Source organism: Agelaius phoeniceus, chromosome 2 (assembly GCF_051311805.1).
Source record: "Agelaius phoeniceus isolate bAgePho1 chromosome 2, bAgePho1.hap1, whole genome shotgun sequence".
Taxonomy (NCBI): domain Eukaryota; kingdom Metazoa; phylum Chordata; class Aves; order Passeriformes; family Icteridae; genus Agelaius; species Agelaius phoeniceus.
Window position 1 is genome coordinate 90,137,568 of NC_135266.1, and position 15,185 is coordinate 90,152,752.

The 15,185-nt window shown below is 49.6% G+C and overlaps 1 protein-coding gene across 1 annotated transcript; it reads right to left on the reverse strand.

Annotated features, from left to right (window-relative positions):
• Positions 1–10,556: 10,556 nt before the first annotated feature.
• COPS7A (COP9 signalosome subunit 7A) lies at positions 10,557–13,862 on the reverse strand. The gene is made up of 8 exons (XM_054655079.2): positions 13,560–13,862; positions 13,396–13,471; positions 12,788–12,876; positions 12,511–12,713; positions 11,941–12,046; positions 11,481–11,632; positions 11,303–11,368; positions 10,557–11,161 (listed from the first exon to the last, which is right to left on the reverse strand). Exons 1-7 carry the CDS (start codon positions 13,719–13,721, stop codon positions 11,329–11,331), a joined length of 828 nt encoding a protein of 275 aa, XP_054511054.1. The 5' UTR covers positions 13,722–13,862; the 3' UTR covers positions 10,557–11,161; positions 11,303–11,328.
• Positions 13,863–15,185: the final 1,323 nt, after the last annotated feature.

The window sequence follows — 15,185 nt, forward strand, 5'->3', positions numbered from 1 at the left end:
TGCCTGCTGTGGAATTAAGGAACCTCTTTCACATCCTTGGAAAATTGCTGAGGAGAAACTTGGTGTGAAATTCTCAGGCTTTTTCTTATAGAAAATAGCCTAACAGCCTTCCCATGTAGTCACAGAGTGAGATGATGCTCAATATGGAAATTGTGAAAGAAGACCCAAGAACTCACCATTTGCAAAAAATGCCCTCTAATTGCTGTAGTTTTGCTGTGCACTCAAGGGAAATTGGTTGGTCTTTCTTGCTGCCTGGTAAGCTGTGCAGCCCTGAATTGGGCCTCTGGGCTTCCTGCACAGACAAGGAATATTTCCATTATTTTCTTATTATATCACTGCAACCCTGGCTGACGGTATGAATGACCTTTCCTTAACTTCTTCAGTATTAGGTGAAAATTGAGAGGCATGAGGAATTTAGGACCAGGGAAGGTCTCCTGGGTTCTTGGCCAATTTTGTGCACTGGCACACACTCTTACACAAACCTTTTCATCAGTTTATTTGGAACAGAAGGCAGGAAATCAATTAATGACTTACACTTGGAAGTGGTGTGCTGCAATCTTGTGGTGTGTCCCTCTGTTGTACATGTGGGCCCTAACAGAGACACACCTTGCTGGGGACTGACTGTCCTGCCCTGAGAAAAGGATGAAGCATCCTCTGGAAGCTCAGGGCAGAGTTTGCAGTGTCCCACCCTTCAAGGAAGTGCAGAACAGAGCCATGCCTGGAGCCCACTTCCCCGTGCCGTTTTGTCCCATGGGAAACCCCAGTAGGAGTCATTGAATAGTTTGGTTTGGAAGGGATTTCAAAGACAGCAGCCTGCTGTCCCTGGCAGTGGAGTGACTTTCTGGAGGTGTCACAGTCAAAGCAAGCCCTGAAGAGAGCAAGGCTGAAGGAGCAGCTACACAGAAAAAAGCAGGGCTTGGGAGAGGTTTCGTGGAAGTCATCTTGGGGTTGCCAGATTGTGAAAGAAGGGACTGCAACAACAGCAGCCCTCATCTCTGGCACTCTTGAGCCAGCAAGATGTGGCAGCTGGTGCTTTGATCCAGTGAAGAACCAGCTGAGCTCAGAAAGGTGCTCACAGGATGGAGATGGTGGCAGTAACCAGCTGCCGGATCCTGGCCAGGTTTTGAGGTGATGTCTGAGATGGAGAACAGATGTTGCATTAATAAGCAGAGAGGACTCCATTTCTTCATGCAGAAAAGCCAAATCTTTATTGTATAGGTCATATTTTATATGGATTTATTGTATAGGTCATATTTTATAGGATTATCAGGAGGCAGTGTGTCAGATCTTAGTGGTGGAGAATACATTCACATTTAGTTCATTGGTCAGTACATGGTATTTTGCATGTCTATCAAACTTTATAGTTACTTTACATATTTTTTTCTCCTGATTCTCATGAGACAGATCTTATTGTTTATGCAGGTGCTAGTTGTTTTTCACTCAAGAATAAGTTGTTGTGTTAACGAGCTCTCATACCAAGATTGTTTTCACATGGGAACTTGCAAATTACTTAGCTGCACTTAGAAGAAATTACAGGCTAGCTATTAATTTAACAGAGCAGGCTTGATTTTATGAGGCCTTTCTTTTATAATTCTTCTACCTGTCTACAACAACAGGAAGGTGGCCATGGTGGTGGTGGGGATTAACATTGACCTTTGATCGTGAGGATCCATTCCTCTTTGGGCATGGATTTCCTAATCTTGATCTAATCCCAAATCCCTTTATCTGGATTCAGCCTTTGCTCCCTGTTGGGTGCTGTCCTGATTACAGATTTAGGTAGGACCCTTGCGTGCTCTTCCACTCGGCAGTGGGAGGGTGATTACCTGGCTGCTGAGCCTTGCTGAGTGCTGCACAGTCATTCCCAAGGTCTCAGCCTCCTCCAGGGCCAGCAGGGCACTGGTGGCCTGGGAATATGGGAAAGCGCTTCAGTGAGAGGAGAACTTTGTGTTAAGGCAGGAGCCCAGGGGAGAGTTTTAGAGATCCCAAACCAGAAGTAGGGGAAGTATATTGAGAGGGTGAGCCCTTTGCCTGTGCCAGGCTGACATGGTACCTGCACTTCCACCGGCTTCAGAAAGCAGGAGGGTTTTCTCCAAAGGAGGGAACATACCTACCTGAAGTTACTTTTTTCCTATGAGTTACAGTTTCAAGTGAAATGTTTTGCCCTTAAAAACAATCTACCTCCTGTATCAGGGCACAGGAAAGGCTGGGATGAGACTCTTCCATTTCTGCAATATCTCTGACACCTGTGCCAGCAAGCTGGAGAAAGAGAAGGCTGGATGTTCTCAACACAAAAATCAAACAGTATTTCTTTCAGATGGGCAGGACGTGGTTCCAAGTCATCCTTATCCATCCAAGGGAGACAAAATCCCTTCTTGCTCCTTCTCCCATAGCTGTCACCTCCAAATTGGATGAATTGAAGCACCAAATCGGGGCAGTTCAGTGGTACTACTGCATCTTCCTCAGTAGGACACCTGAAGTGAGACAGAGGGAAGGGGAGGTGGGTAGAATGAGGTGAAAATAGGCTGGAAACACTAATGGGAAGATGGATAGTATAACCTTGGATGAGAATGCACTAGCTACACACAAATAAACCAGAAACTTAGGTGGTTTTGTTGTTGTATATTCAGTTTTCCATAATTGAAAATATATCTTGAAAATAAAACCCATTAGGGCTAGTGGAAACTTTGTCCTTACATGTTTTTGTGGGTAGCCCTGAAGTTCTGTGCATCTTTCACTCTACTTTTTGAGGTATTGTAAAATACTGGGGGAATTGTAGAATACTGGGGAGAAAGAAGTCTGGGAAAGTTAACCTGGTGTCAATACTTGTAAATAAAAAATTAGATTATACCCACACCTGTAAACCAGGCAAACTGACATTAAATCAAGATGAGATGCAAAATACATTAAATTAAAAAATAAGCATTTATGTTTCAGTGTTTATAATATGTGATCTCACTTCTCAAAATTATTCCTGTCCAAAAACTGTGATAATTTCTGATTAAATTATGGGTTGGGTTAACAAAGGCACTACAGCAACTCAGAGTCAGAGGTTGCAACAGCACAAGGCATTTTATCTGGCCACACAAGACTGTGTTCTGAAGTAAAACAAGTTAGTAATTATTAAAACAACAAAAAGGCCAATATTATAAATTTTAGTTCACTGATAGATTTCAAGTAATGAGGGGGAAAAGAGAGTGTAGAATATGAAATTATTTCCAGTAGGATGTTGTTGTGAAACTAATGCTCATTAGTAACTTGATTAATGATCTGAAAGAAGGTATTAAACCAGTGCTGATGAAGCTTTCAGAGGATCCAAAGAACAATGAAAGTAATAAATGTTGGAAAAAGATGAGATGTACTGAACAGTCAGTAACTATTGGTGTGTTTATTTATAAACTGTAGGTATTTTTGGCTGCACTGAATGCAGAAAAGACATTCACCCAGGGACATAAACATAGTCTGTGCTCTTTCAAGATGGAGAACTCCAAAAGGAATTGGGATTGGAAGACAACCAAGGAAATGAATGGTACTTGCATAATTCTTTCTCTGTGCAGATGGGTTACACTGGGATGCATTAGCATGTGTTCACCAAGCACAGAGGTAAAAATTCTCCCCTCTGAAGAATCACAGAATGGTTTGGGTTGGAGGGGACCTTAAAGATCATCCATTTCCAGCCCCCCTGCCATGGGCAGGGACACCTTCCTCTAGAACAGGTGGCTTAGAGCTCCATCCAACCTGGCCTTGGACACTGCCAGGGATGGAGCATCCACAGCTTCTCTGGGCAACCTGTGCCAGTGCTTCACCATCGTCACAGTGAAGGATTTCATCCCCATATCCAGCACAAACATACTCTCTTTCACTTTGAAGCCATCCCCCTTCTCCTGTCACTACATGCCTTGTAAATAGTCTTTCTTCATCTTTCTTGTAGGATCCCTTCAGGTACTGGAAAGCTGCAATTAGGTCACCCCAAAACCTTCTCTTCTCCAGACTGAACAATTCAAATTCTCTTTAATTTTCTCAGCCTTTCTTTATAGGAGAGGTGCTCCATCCCTCTGATCAATTTGGTATATCAGAGTAGTGAACCAGTTGTGGGAAATCTGGGTATTGGACACTAAAAATGAAACCAAAGAAGACTCAAGAAGGGTGAAACAAGGATGACTTGAAGCCTGGAAACACTGCCCAGCACTACAGGTTAACGTGAACTGAACTCCTGTGTCTGAGTTCACTCCACTGGAGCACAGGCTGGCATTACCTAAACGGTAACGAGGTTTCTGACAGCAGAGGGCTCTTCAGCCCAGCAGGAAACCTGCAGCGACCTCACCATGGAACTGGGAATGAATGCAGACCTTGTCAGAGCAGTAGAGCACACCTCTGTTTCCCAGCTCCCCTTACTCCAAACCCCAAAAAGAATTTGGGGAGTGGGCACAGGAACGGGGCGAGGGAATTCTTGGCCACTTGAGAAGCCAAGCAATGGGATTATACCAGTCCCTTTGGGCTTCAAAAATCTGTGAGTAGGAGAGGGAAACAGACTGACACAGGGCTAGACTGATGGGAAAGGTGGGAAGGGCAAAAAGAGACCTCTTGACTTGACAAGGGCTTCAAAGCAGGTGGGACCACAAAGAGCTGCAGGAAACAGACGTCTCTCTGGGCACAATGGTTTGCTCAGGAAACAAACAGGCACTGCCATGGAGCTGGAATGTAAAATCCTACAGGCTCCAGTGCTGGAGAACAAAAGGATTTAAAATAGACCTCAATCCAGTGTATAACTTAAAACTGACTTGTTTGATTTGCAGTATTTTTTTACTTTCCATAACACTCTAAAAAATGGACTTGATTTTATATTTCAGCCCTGTCTTAAATGTAACTAGGATTTTTTTCCCTCCTGGGAATTTTCCTTTTTAAAGACAACACTTCAAAAACTGTTTCCATGGGGAAACTTCACTTTGGTTATTATTACTTCCACCATCTCCTCACATCTGGATGGCTTTTTAAATCCTGAGGGCACTTAATACAAACTTAGCGTGGGGGGAAAAGGTAATAAAAGGAAGGGAAATAGAACAGACACTACCTGTCTCCAGCTGCTGGTGATGTAATGTCCAGAGGTAAGCTGGGAGATTAGACACTAGCCTAACCATTTCCATCCCTTACTAATGACAGAAAAGGAGAACAAAGATTGCAAAAGAATAAATGCTTGAGTAAATAAATAAAACCCAGCAACATTGCCAGATTGGATGAGGGTATCATACAGGAGGACATAGGTGGCCTTGAAGGTGTCAGTAACACCAAAAGGGCTAAAGTTTGTAGCACAGAGTGAAAGGGAAAAGGACCATAGGGCCTAAAATCAAGATTTTGGCTATAAAATGGAACTTCTTTGATTATAACCATCAGAAAAGAAGAAGGACTCTGGATGACCAGAGGAGAAGACATGCAATCCAGGAGGCATTTCTGGTAGCTATAGGTGTGTGTTACTGTGCCTGTGAGAGATGCTGATCACACTCCACCTATGGAAGAGAACTGTGCTCATTTCTAGCCAAGAAAGCCTAAATTGAAGTGCAGGTAAGAGAGCACTTTTGCACTCTATTTGAAGAGCAAGTAAGAGAGTAAGGAGAGCTCACAGTGCATGAGGGGGCTGATTTGGTTAGTTAAGCAAAGTGAAGTCTGTCCTCAAGGGAAATAAACACCAGGGAGGAAGAACAGCTTCAGCTAGAGCCAGGCTGGCACAGGCACAAGAGAATATCAACTAGCTGTGAATTCACTTAAGCTGGAAATTAAAAAACTTTAAACCACTACAGCAGTAGGGTTCTGGGGCAGCCTGCCAAGGGCACCAGTGGGGACTATAAAATTTACCAGTTTGGGATTGGCACCTGAGAAGCTTTTGCAAAGGATTGTGAGACCACAGTGGTGAGAGATCACACTCGGTCACCAGGAGCCTCCTTGCATTTGCTCCCACCAAAGAGATCATCCATCTTCCCACATCCTGAAACCAATGCTAAATGCTTCAGAGGCAGATACAGGCAAAGCCTCCCCAGAAACATTTTCTCCTGATCTGAAGGGGCTGGGGCTTTACTTGTCCTCAGAACAGGAGGGTGCAAGGCAGTTTTTAACATGTGCACAAGTGCTACAGGAATTCTGAACATTCTTGCTACTGTAAAAGGGTCACAGCTCTCGAATCCAGCTGACATTTTGCTGCCTATTGAATTCATCACAACAGGAATATAATTGCACACTGCACAAAGAATTTTTGCAAATGAACTCTTTTCCTTGGCAGGAGAAGAGCCTGCCACCAGCAGAGGAGCCGGACAATAGTCCAGCCTAGTTCCACACTGGATCAAGAGGGGTGCTCCTGGAAAACTGCAGAAGATGAGAGAAAAGCACCCAAAAGATGGGGTGCCTGTGGAACCAGCAGAGAAAACAGGTGGTTTTCATATGAGTATCTCAGTTAAGCAGTGACTAGTACTAGGAAAAGGGATGAGGAAAGAAGAGCCCTGCAGGTGGGAACACAGACAGGCTCCCATGGAGAGGATGGCAAAAAGGGAAAGGGGTCACAGAAGGAAAATGAGCAGCTATTCCAGGGCATACAAAGGAGACAAGAAGGATGTCAGAGATCTGAGAGACACATTTGCAGCAGCTGACATGAGCTGTGAGATTCTTCTGACTACTCTACCTTGCTCTGCCTCAGAATCTTGCAGAGGCAGGGCCCCATCCCAGGAGGGATGGCTCAGCTGTGGCAAGCAGCAGGCACAGCCCTCAGTGGCTGCTGTTAGGGGGGTCTTTGTACAAAGGTACAGCCCCACAGGCAGCAGAGGGGGACACACATCATCTGTGCCAGCTCTCCCCACAGCCCAGACTGTGGGCACCCACCTGGCACAAAGGGTCTTCAGGGGAGCACCCTGGTGGAGGAGAGGCAAGGCATCCCATCCCTGCATGGAGCTCTGGGGACCACACAGATGTATGATCACCCTGCAGACCAGCAGATGCCATCTGGCTGGCATGGCCACAGCCTCTGCAGCACCACTCCTAGCTGGCACCAGGAGCTTACAGGAGGATGGATGCAGGTGATGGGCACATGTCCTGCTGCTGGGCAGGGCTGCCATCCTCTCTGCTGCCCCAGACAGGCCTGGGGGAAAACCTGCTGTCCATCCAGAGATGTGCCCCCCAGCCAGTGCCAGTGGTGCAAAGGAGGCTTGGTAATGTGTAACAGTACTTGGGTCCACACCAGCCCATCATTCTTCAGGGACCAAAGCACCCTGCCAAAGGTCTCCTCTGGAGAACAGAGGCAAGGGCAGCCTCAGCAACCCCAGTAAAGAAAATATAGACTCCTTCTGAGCCCACAAGGACCATCTCTAACTCCAGAGGTACCTCGGCCAGAGCAGTGCAGGATGGGGAGTACCTTAGAGAAGTCCTGCAGGGTGTCTGCCCAGCTGTGACACTTCTCCCCACCCTCCAGGTATGGCTGGGCACTGCTGCAGAAGCCAAGCTGCTGGCAGCAGCTGCCCAGCACCTTCACCACCTTCAAGAAGGGGAGCAGCAAGCTCCCCAGAGGAAACTGTATTCCAAGAATGCAATAATTACCAACATTAACACCAATCCCTGGTTACCTCTTGCCACGGGGCAGCTGGAGGTGGCTGCCAAAAGTTGGACATCAGTGATAGAGCAGTTCAGGTCCTCTCCTACCTCCTCCCTTTTCTGAACCCATGTGAAAGCCCCATGCAGGTACTCAAAGAGGGTTTGCAATGAATCACTGTGCAAGAGCTGTTAGACTTTCTGTGCTGGGGATGGCAGATCTCCTGCTCCTCATTTTGGGATGGACATTTCTCTGTACCCTCTTCTACAGCCCCCTAAACCTGATTCCTTTGCAGGGCTTAATGTGTCCAGATATTTCTGTTCTTCTCTACTCAGGTCTTTTCTTTGGAAAAAAATGGGTTAAAACATAAAGACATTTTAAAATGAAAACTTATAATGCTCAGTACTTACCTCACTCTTGCCATCTTCAAAGTGATTTATAAATGTTAACTAATTAATTAATCTTCACATCTTCTCCAACTGAAATTCAGAGTCACGGCTGAAGCGAGCAGAAAAACAGAACCTGTGGTTTTCAGGTGAAGGGCAAAGGCAAACCTATGCTCCTGCCCTCTGTTTGCCATCCAGCAAGGCAATTTGCAGCAATACTTTCATTCTGCACTGCAACCCTCTCATTTATTTTTCAGTCCTACCAAAGGTCTGAAGTAATCTTATGTGCTACCTCCAGGTTTCCTTTTCTTAATGGAGGTCTTAAAAGGTGCTTCCTTTGAAAAGTAAACAAAATGGAAGACTTTCAGAGCTGTGTTTAATCCCAAACTCTCCTAAAATCCATAGCACAGGCAGCCTTGAGAGGGGGATACAGGCAAACGGGAAGGGGGAGCAAAGCCAGTATATGGCAAATGCTGCTCCCAGAGGATGAGCTGACCCTGGGACATGGTGAGGAGGCCATGGCTGTCAAATAACAAAGTTATGGCACAAGGACAGAGCCAGGCTTGTGCCAGCTGGGACTGAGCCGTGAGGATCCAAGTCTGGGGCTTCAGTACAGCCTGGAGTGGTGAGCCCCACCAGTCCCACGCTGGTCCACACACTGTCTGCTGCCACCCACATGGGAATTGGTGCTCCTAAGGCTGATGGCAGTGAGTGGCACAGAGCTCGGGCACTGCCCTGCCCGGCCTTTGCTGCACAGGGCGTCACACAAGCACTGTCACACACAACCAGCCTGCAACTCTCAGTGCTGCCTTCCAACTCCACTCCTGGGCTCTGCAGCCTGGATTTAAACTGGATTCAGGGCATTGAAACAGAACCTTTGTGTCTAAAAGCCACAGTTTGGTTAAAGATAGCAAAGCCCAACAGACCAGAGAGGAGATGAGACATTCGGGGCAAGGAGCTGTTACAGCTGCTCCTCCTGAGCAGCAGTTTCTTGTGGGACACAAATATCCTCCTGCAGTACTGGTAACTTCAGCTCTCCCTGGAGGTGACACTGCTCCAGCCCAGCTCCCGCTGGACGCCAGCCAGTGGCTGTTAGGACATGTGCTGTGTCCGGCTGCTCAGCTCCATCCAAGCCCATTCTCATCACACCCCAATGGCTTTGCAAGCAGCAAATCCTTCAAAGGGTGTGAGGTGCCAGACATCTGGCAGGTGCTTGACAGTATCTCCTCAGCTCCAGAGCAGCCCTTCCCAGGGAGCTGAAGATCCGATACATATGGACATTTTTGTTCCTGCAGACAATCACAAACGCAGCGAGTGCCGTGCCTCTGCTCCCTGACAGAGACAGATGAAGGTGATGTGATGCAGAAGGAAAAAGGCTCAGGTGATTTAAACAAAAGCTGGAAGCTTTGTCACAATCCCTCCCAACAATTTATGGAGTACAGGATTCATCAGGGAGACTCCCAAATTTGTCAGGCCTCTCTAGGTGGGCATACACAACCCAGGCCCAGCTATCCCCTCGTGCTCCAGCAGCCAGATCTGTGTCTCCCATCTGGACAACTTTGTACCAAAACTCTCCCACTTGGCACTTCTGGGCCAGGCAACTACAGCCAAGGTGCTCGATGCCTCGTGCAACAGAAGGGGGGAAGGTGTGGGGCTGCCTGAGCTCTTGGGAGACGCCAGCCAGTGAGAGCCATCACCCCAGGAGAGCTGGCATATCCTGTCCCCACCAGAGCCAGCTGGTATGCCCAGCCCTGCGACCACACACAGAGGAGCAAACAAAGCTGCTGGGAAGTTTTAGGAGTTCATGGCTTCGGGTGACAGGGCTTTCCCACTGACAGTCAGGGCTGTATTACAGCAGCCTGGAATTAGCAAAGCAGGGATATTGCATTGAACCTGCATTTTGTGGGGTTTGAGATCTGAGATGGCACCTTGTTACCACCGAAACAGGCACAGACTCACCCCCCTCCCTTCACACCTACATTGCCTTGGCTCCAGCTCTCACCTGTCTGCACAGGGAGCTGACCCAGGAGAAAACCCACCCCAGCCAGTGAACCCAACAAGGCCCCATAGAGACAAAACTTCCAGTTTCCCTTCACTGGATTATTTTTTTCCATGGTTTGCTCACACACAGGAACACAGGTTCAGGGAATCAAATTTTAGTCTTGGCACAAGGCACAGAACCAAGCGGGGGTGGGAGTCATGGTGTCAATTTACATTTACATCAGCTACATGTCATGGAGAGGCAGTGTGACACTGACACCCGTCTGACTCGGCTCCAAGCCAGCCTCGAGGAGGCATCCTTTGAAGAATCTGAGTTAGGTTTTTTCCTGGGCATCTCACAGGAGTCACTTTCACTGATTTGGATTTTTTTTTTCCAACCAGACATCACCACCACCCGAGAACAGCTTGTGCAGCATCTATCCTGTGAGAACTCACACATGTGGGCATTGACTCTGTTACCTCCACCTGTCAGGCAAGTCCCGGGATCACAAGACACACAGTATTGACACAAATAAGGACTTTTTCTTCAGTCTCTGCACTTTCCTCTGAGACTACCTGAAAATCACCTTTTGAAGAGTCTAGAGGAAAATCAACCACACAAGGAACACTTTAAATAAGATTTATGATTCATTTCTGTTTTATGGACTCTCATCCCAACAGAGATACTACCTTTGAGAAGGGAACCTTTGAGAGGATATTCCACCCCAAAATGGGACAAAGGCTCTTAATGTCACAACTTATTTTGGAACCTCAAGAACTGGTGTACAATGCAAAGAGATGCCACCCACAGGAGCGCAGGTTTGTATAGATATGTCCATAGATCTATATTTTTATTGTTTTCTATATATTTATAATATATTTATATATTTTTTAAAAGAATCCCTTCAAAAACTACCCTCCCACCTAGCAAAACAAAGATTAAACAATCAAAGACAGTGTCCTGGAGCAAAGTATCCCAGGGGGTCTCATGGAGCCAGAACAACTGCTGCGCCCCAGCACCCTCTTCCCAAGCTTTTTGATGCCCTGGGGGTGCCAAGGTGACTTTCACACCTTTATGGCTCCTGAAATTGGCCTGTCAAAAGACAGGGAGAGAGAAAGAGAGAAACACGTGGCCGTGGCGACGGGGGCTTGAGCGGTTGGGGAAACAGTAATGCGTACAACCTGAAGCTCAGAGTGTGAAATGCTGCGATGAAAAGGAGGGAGACGCTGCCTGCAAGGTCGGGAAAGGAGAAAGAAAAGAGAACAAACATGCAAGAGAGTTAGCTGGCAAGATGGATCTCGGAGAAGAGCTCAGAAGCATCACACTTGGGAACCCTGCTACCCCTCCATCCCCCAAATCTCTTCCTCTCACCCTCCCAGTTGTGAAGAGAGATCCAGCTAGTTTGACTTAGACCAAATCTTCGTGCTGCCCCGGAGCCTGCGGGCACAGGGAAAAAAAAAGAAAAATAAAAGTTCAAAGTGGTTCATATCTCACTTCCCTAAGTGCACAGAGAAAAAAGTGCACTGATGTTCCCCCACACACTGCTCACCCCTTGGCTTTGGAGGTTTTCTTGCTCGCCTGGCGCTGGTTGGTGCCAGGGGCCGGCTCCCGGAGCTCCGTGAGGTGCTGCTCTGGGTCCTGGGACGTGGCTGCTGCAGCGGCTGCTGTCGTCACTTTAATGGTCTTCTTCAGGTTTGCCACCTGCAACAGCAGCAAAGCAAGAGCCAATGGGTTTCCCAAAGCTGGAGATTTTTTGGCTATTTCTTTCTAAAGAAATAGAAAGATTGCAAGCTCCCATCAAGCAAAAGAGCCAACATCTGTCCAGGCCCCTGCACTGCAGAGGAGTATTAAGCTGATTTAGGACTCTTCTTCAGGCACAAGTCCCTGGGGGGTCTGGCCTGGGGAGAAGGCAATGCCTCACTTCAGCAAAGACTGTAACAACCACAGCATAGTGGCTCTAGCTATTTTAAGGCAGGGGCCTTTGGCTGCTCCCTGCTGCAGGCACTCACCTCGCTCTCGATCTGCTGCTTCAGGGCCAGCTGCTGCTCCTTGTGCTGGTTGGCCCGGCTGACCTGCTCCTCAATGCCCGACAGCACAACCTCACAGCCCTGGCACCTGGAGAGGAGACACACCACTGAACAGGCCAGGGAATTGGCACGGCACAGACACAAACGTGACAGACAGCAGATTTCAACTCCAAAAACACTGGGAAGTGACAGCTATGCCAGGCAGGGAAGATACAGGGGCAGGAATCTGATGTAATAACGCAGGAATTATGTCATTATCTGGGAGGGGGACACGTAACAAAGCCATGCTGGGTTAAGAACTACAGATAAACACTCAGGAAGCCTCCTGCCAGCAGCCAGCGCTGTGCAAAGGCTGCTGCGTCCCCATCACCCCTCCAGACACAAACAGGAAATTATTTTTGGAAAATTACTTTCCATTGGAGTATGGGAAAGGGGATCGAGTAGGTCACCTCCCAACGCCACCCACCCTTAGCAACACACAAATGATCAGGGAAGCCACCGGCTACTCCTGCAATCTTTTTGGGGTGTTAGTACTGGGGGCTTCCTCCTCACCACTCCTGCAATGTGCGGGTGATGGTGCTAAGCTCCTCCCTCCGGATGTCCCTCCCAATGCTGTAATCCACCTCCAGGCGCTGGTTCCGTTGATCCAAGCTCCCGCGCAGCACATCTGCATACACAGCCTCAATCACCAGGTCCTCCAGCTGCCGCACATTCTTCAGCTGCAACTGCTCCAGCAGCACTGAGTAGGGGATGCACTGTGGAAACATGATGGTAACTAGCACCAGACAATCCCAGTGGGAGGAGAATTCAGGAAAAACAGGGCCACTACCTTGATCTTGGCAGCCAGAGTGACGACTGACAGGTGCCTCAGTTTGTTCTTCTGGGCCTCTGTCAAGGGAGGGAGGTTTGCTGCTTCAGCTGTCGTCAGGGGAAAGAATGGGATATTAGAATTTATGCCTCGTTTCCCAGTTCTGCACAGAAGCATCTGTACCACACCCGTCTCTTAAGACGTCTGCACACCAATCCCCCAAGTGGTGCTTCGTCTTGCCAAGCCATCCCCATCAATTCTCAGCTCAAAAGACCTTTTCTGGGCAGCCTTTCTTCCTGCCACCCTCAACTCAGCCTTTCGAGCTGTCCCATGGTTATTTATGCGGGTCTGCCCATCCCAATGGATATCCAAGTCTCTCCCCAGCCCCTCACAAACGCCTCTGTCACGATGCTCTTTGCCAGGTGGCAAATGGCAGCATCAATCTCCGCCAGGTACCCCGCTAATCTGGGGCCCAAAGCACAACCGGGCGTGTGTCGGGCCGGGGGCTCAGCCCTGGCTGCACGGGGGTGCTGCCGGGGGAGGGAGGCCCCTGCGCCCCGGCTCCCCGCGCGTTTCCCGCCCCGCGGGATCCCCACCCCCGGGCCGGGGGGCTCGGGGCCCGGCCTCACCCAGGTAATCCGCGTAGGTGCCATAGGCGAAGATGGTGAGGAGGCGGAACACGGGGGAGAACTCGCTGTCGGCCAGCTGCGGGGACACAGGGTCAGGCGGCGCCGCCGGGCCGCGGGCAGGGCCGGGCCGGGCCCGGCGGGGCCGCGGGGCGGGCGGCTCTCACCTCGCGGACGGCGGGCATGTCCAGCAGCTCCCCGAACACGTAGATGCCCGGGGCCTCCAGCACCTGGTGGATCAGGCTGGCGAGCGCGGCGCCGCGGGCCGCCTTGGCCAGCAGCAGGAACTGCTCCTGGCTCTGCCCCGTCACCTTGCCCTCGGCCGCCATGGCGGGGCCCGGCCCGGCCCGCCCGGCCGTTCGCTCGCCCCCCGCAGCCCCGGCCCGGCCGCTCCCGGCCGGCCCCGCGCAGCCGCCCCACACCGCCGGCGCACGGCGGCCGCTTCCGCGTGTGACGCGCACCCGCCGCCCATTGGCGGAGCCGGCGGCTTGTCCCGCCCCCACCGCTTCCCCATTGGCCGGGCCGGGCGCCGCGCGGCGGCGCAGTCCCGCCGCCAGGGCGCCCCCCGCTGGCGGGGCTGAGCGCTGCCGGCCGCGGCGGCGCCTCGTTCCTCCGCCGCATCCTCCGGCTAGCCCGGGCCATTCCCGGCCGGCCCGGGCCACTCCCAGTCTCCCTTGTCACCCTGCCATGGCAGCGTTCATGTCCCCGGGCCAGCACAGGCTGCGGTCTGCCTGGGCACACAGCGGCCACCGGCTGGTCTCTAGCCTTGGCCCTGCTGGTCCCAGGCACCAGCCAGCCCTCAGCTCCTTTCTGCACTGTTCTCATGCCCTGCCCTGCTCACCAGCAGCGTCTGCTCACTGCTCTCTTATTTTTCATGACCCATCCTCTGTCGAAACTCCCCCAGTGAGATGTGTCCCAACAAGGCAATCAATGCCAGATGAACATCCATGTATTTATGGGTCTTGCCAGTCTGGTGAATATCTGCTCTTCATCCCTACACCTGGAAATGTTCAAGGCCGGGATTGATGGTGCTCTGAGCAGCGTGGTCTAATAGCACACCTCCCTGCCTCCAGCAGGGGTGTTGGAACAAGATGATTTTTAAGGTCCCTTCCAACCCAAACCATTCTGTGATTCTATGATTAATGTTGAAATAACTGGTGAGAAAACAGATGCACTACTATATGGCACGGTGTTTTTCACATCTCAATGATCTATTCTATAAGCACCACACCAGAATTAAAAGAGGTGCATGGAATACCTTGTGTGTGCCCACACATTGCTCTCGTTTTTGCTTTCACACCATTAAGATCTCACTATTTTGGGGATATGTAAATGTAAAAAATCTTATGTTGCAAATCACCATACTTATGTATTTAAGCTGTGCATTTCTTAAATCCCTGCATGCCTCCCCTCCTCTACTGCATTAATTTTTACCAAAAAAATGACTTTACTATCTGCTGAATCATTAACCATCGCACTTGTCAAGAAATGCATCCCTGATGCAGGCAGGGTATGGCCATAAAAAGATAGTTTAAACGCTCCACAAGGATAGAAATGTTTCTAGTGCACCTTAAGTACCTCTTGGTGGGTGTATGAGTTACAGCAATGCGGTCATTGCTGAGGGCACGCTTCCCTGTGCCAGGTGAGAGAGAATAGAGACTGGGGGTCATCTGGGGAAAAAAACACCCACACCTTCAGAGCTCTTCTCATCTTGTATAAATCACACAGTGGGCAGAGGTGAGTTGTGAGGGGACTGGGAGGAGTGCAGTCAGCGTGCATTTCAATAAGCAGTA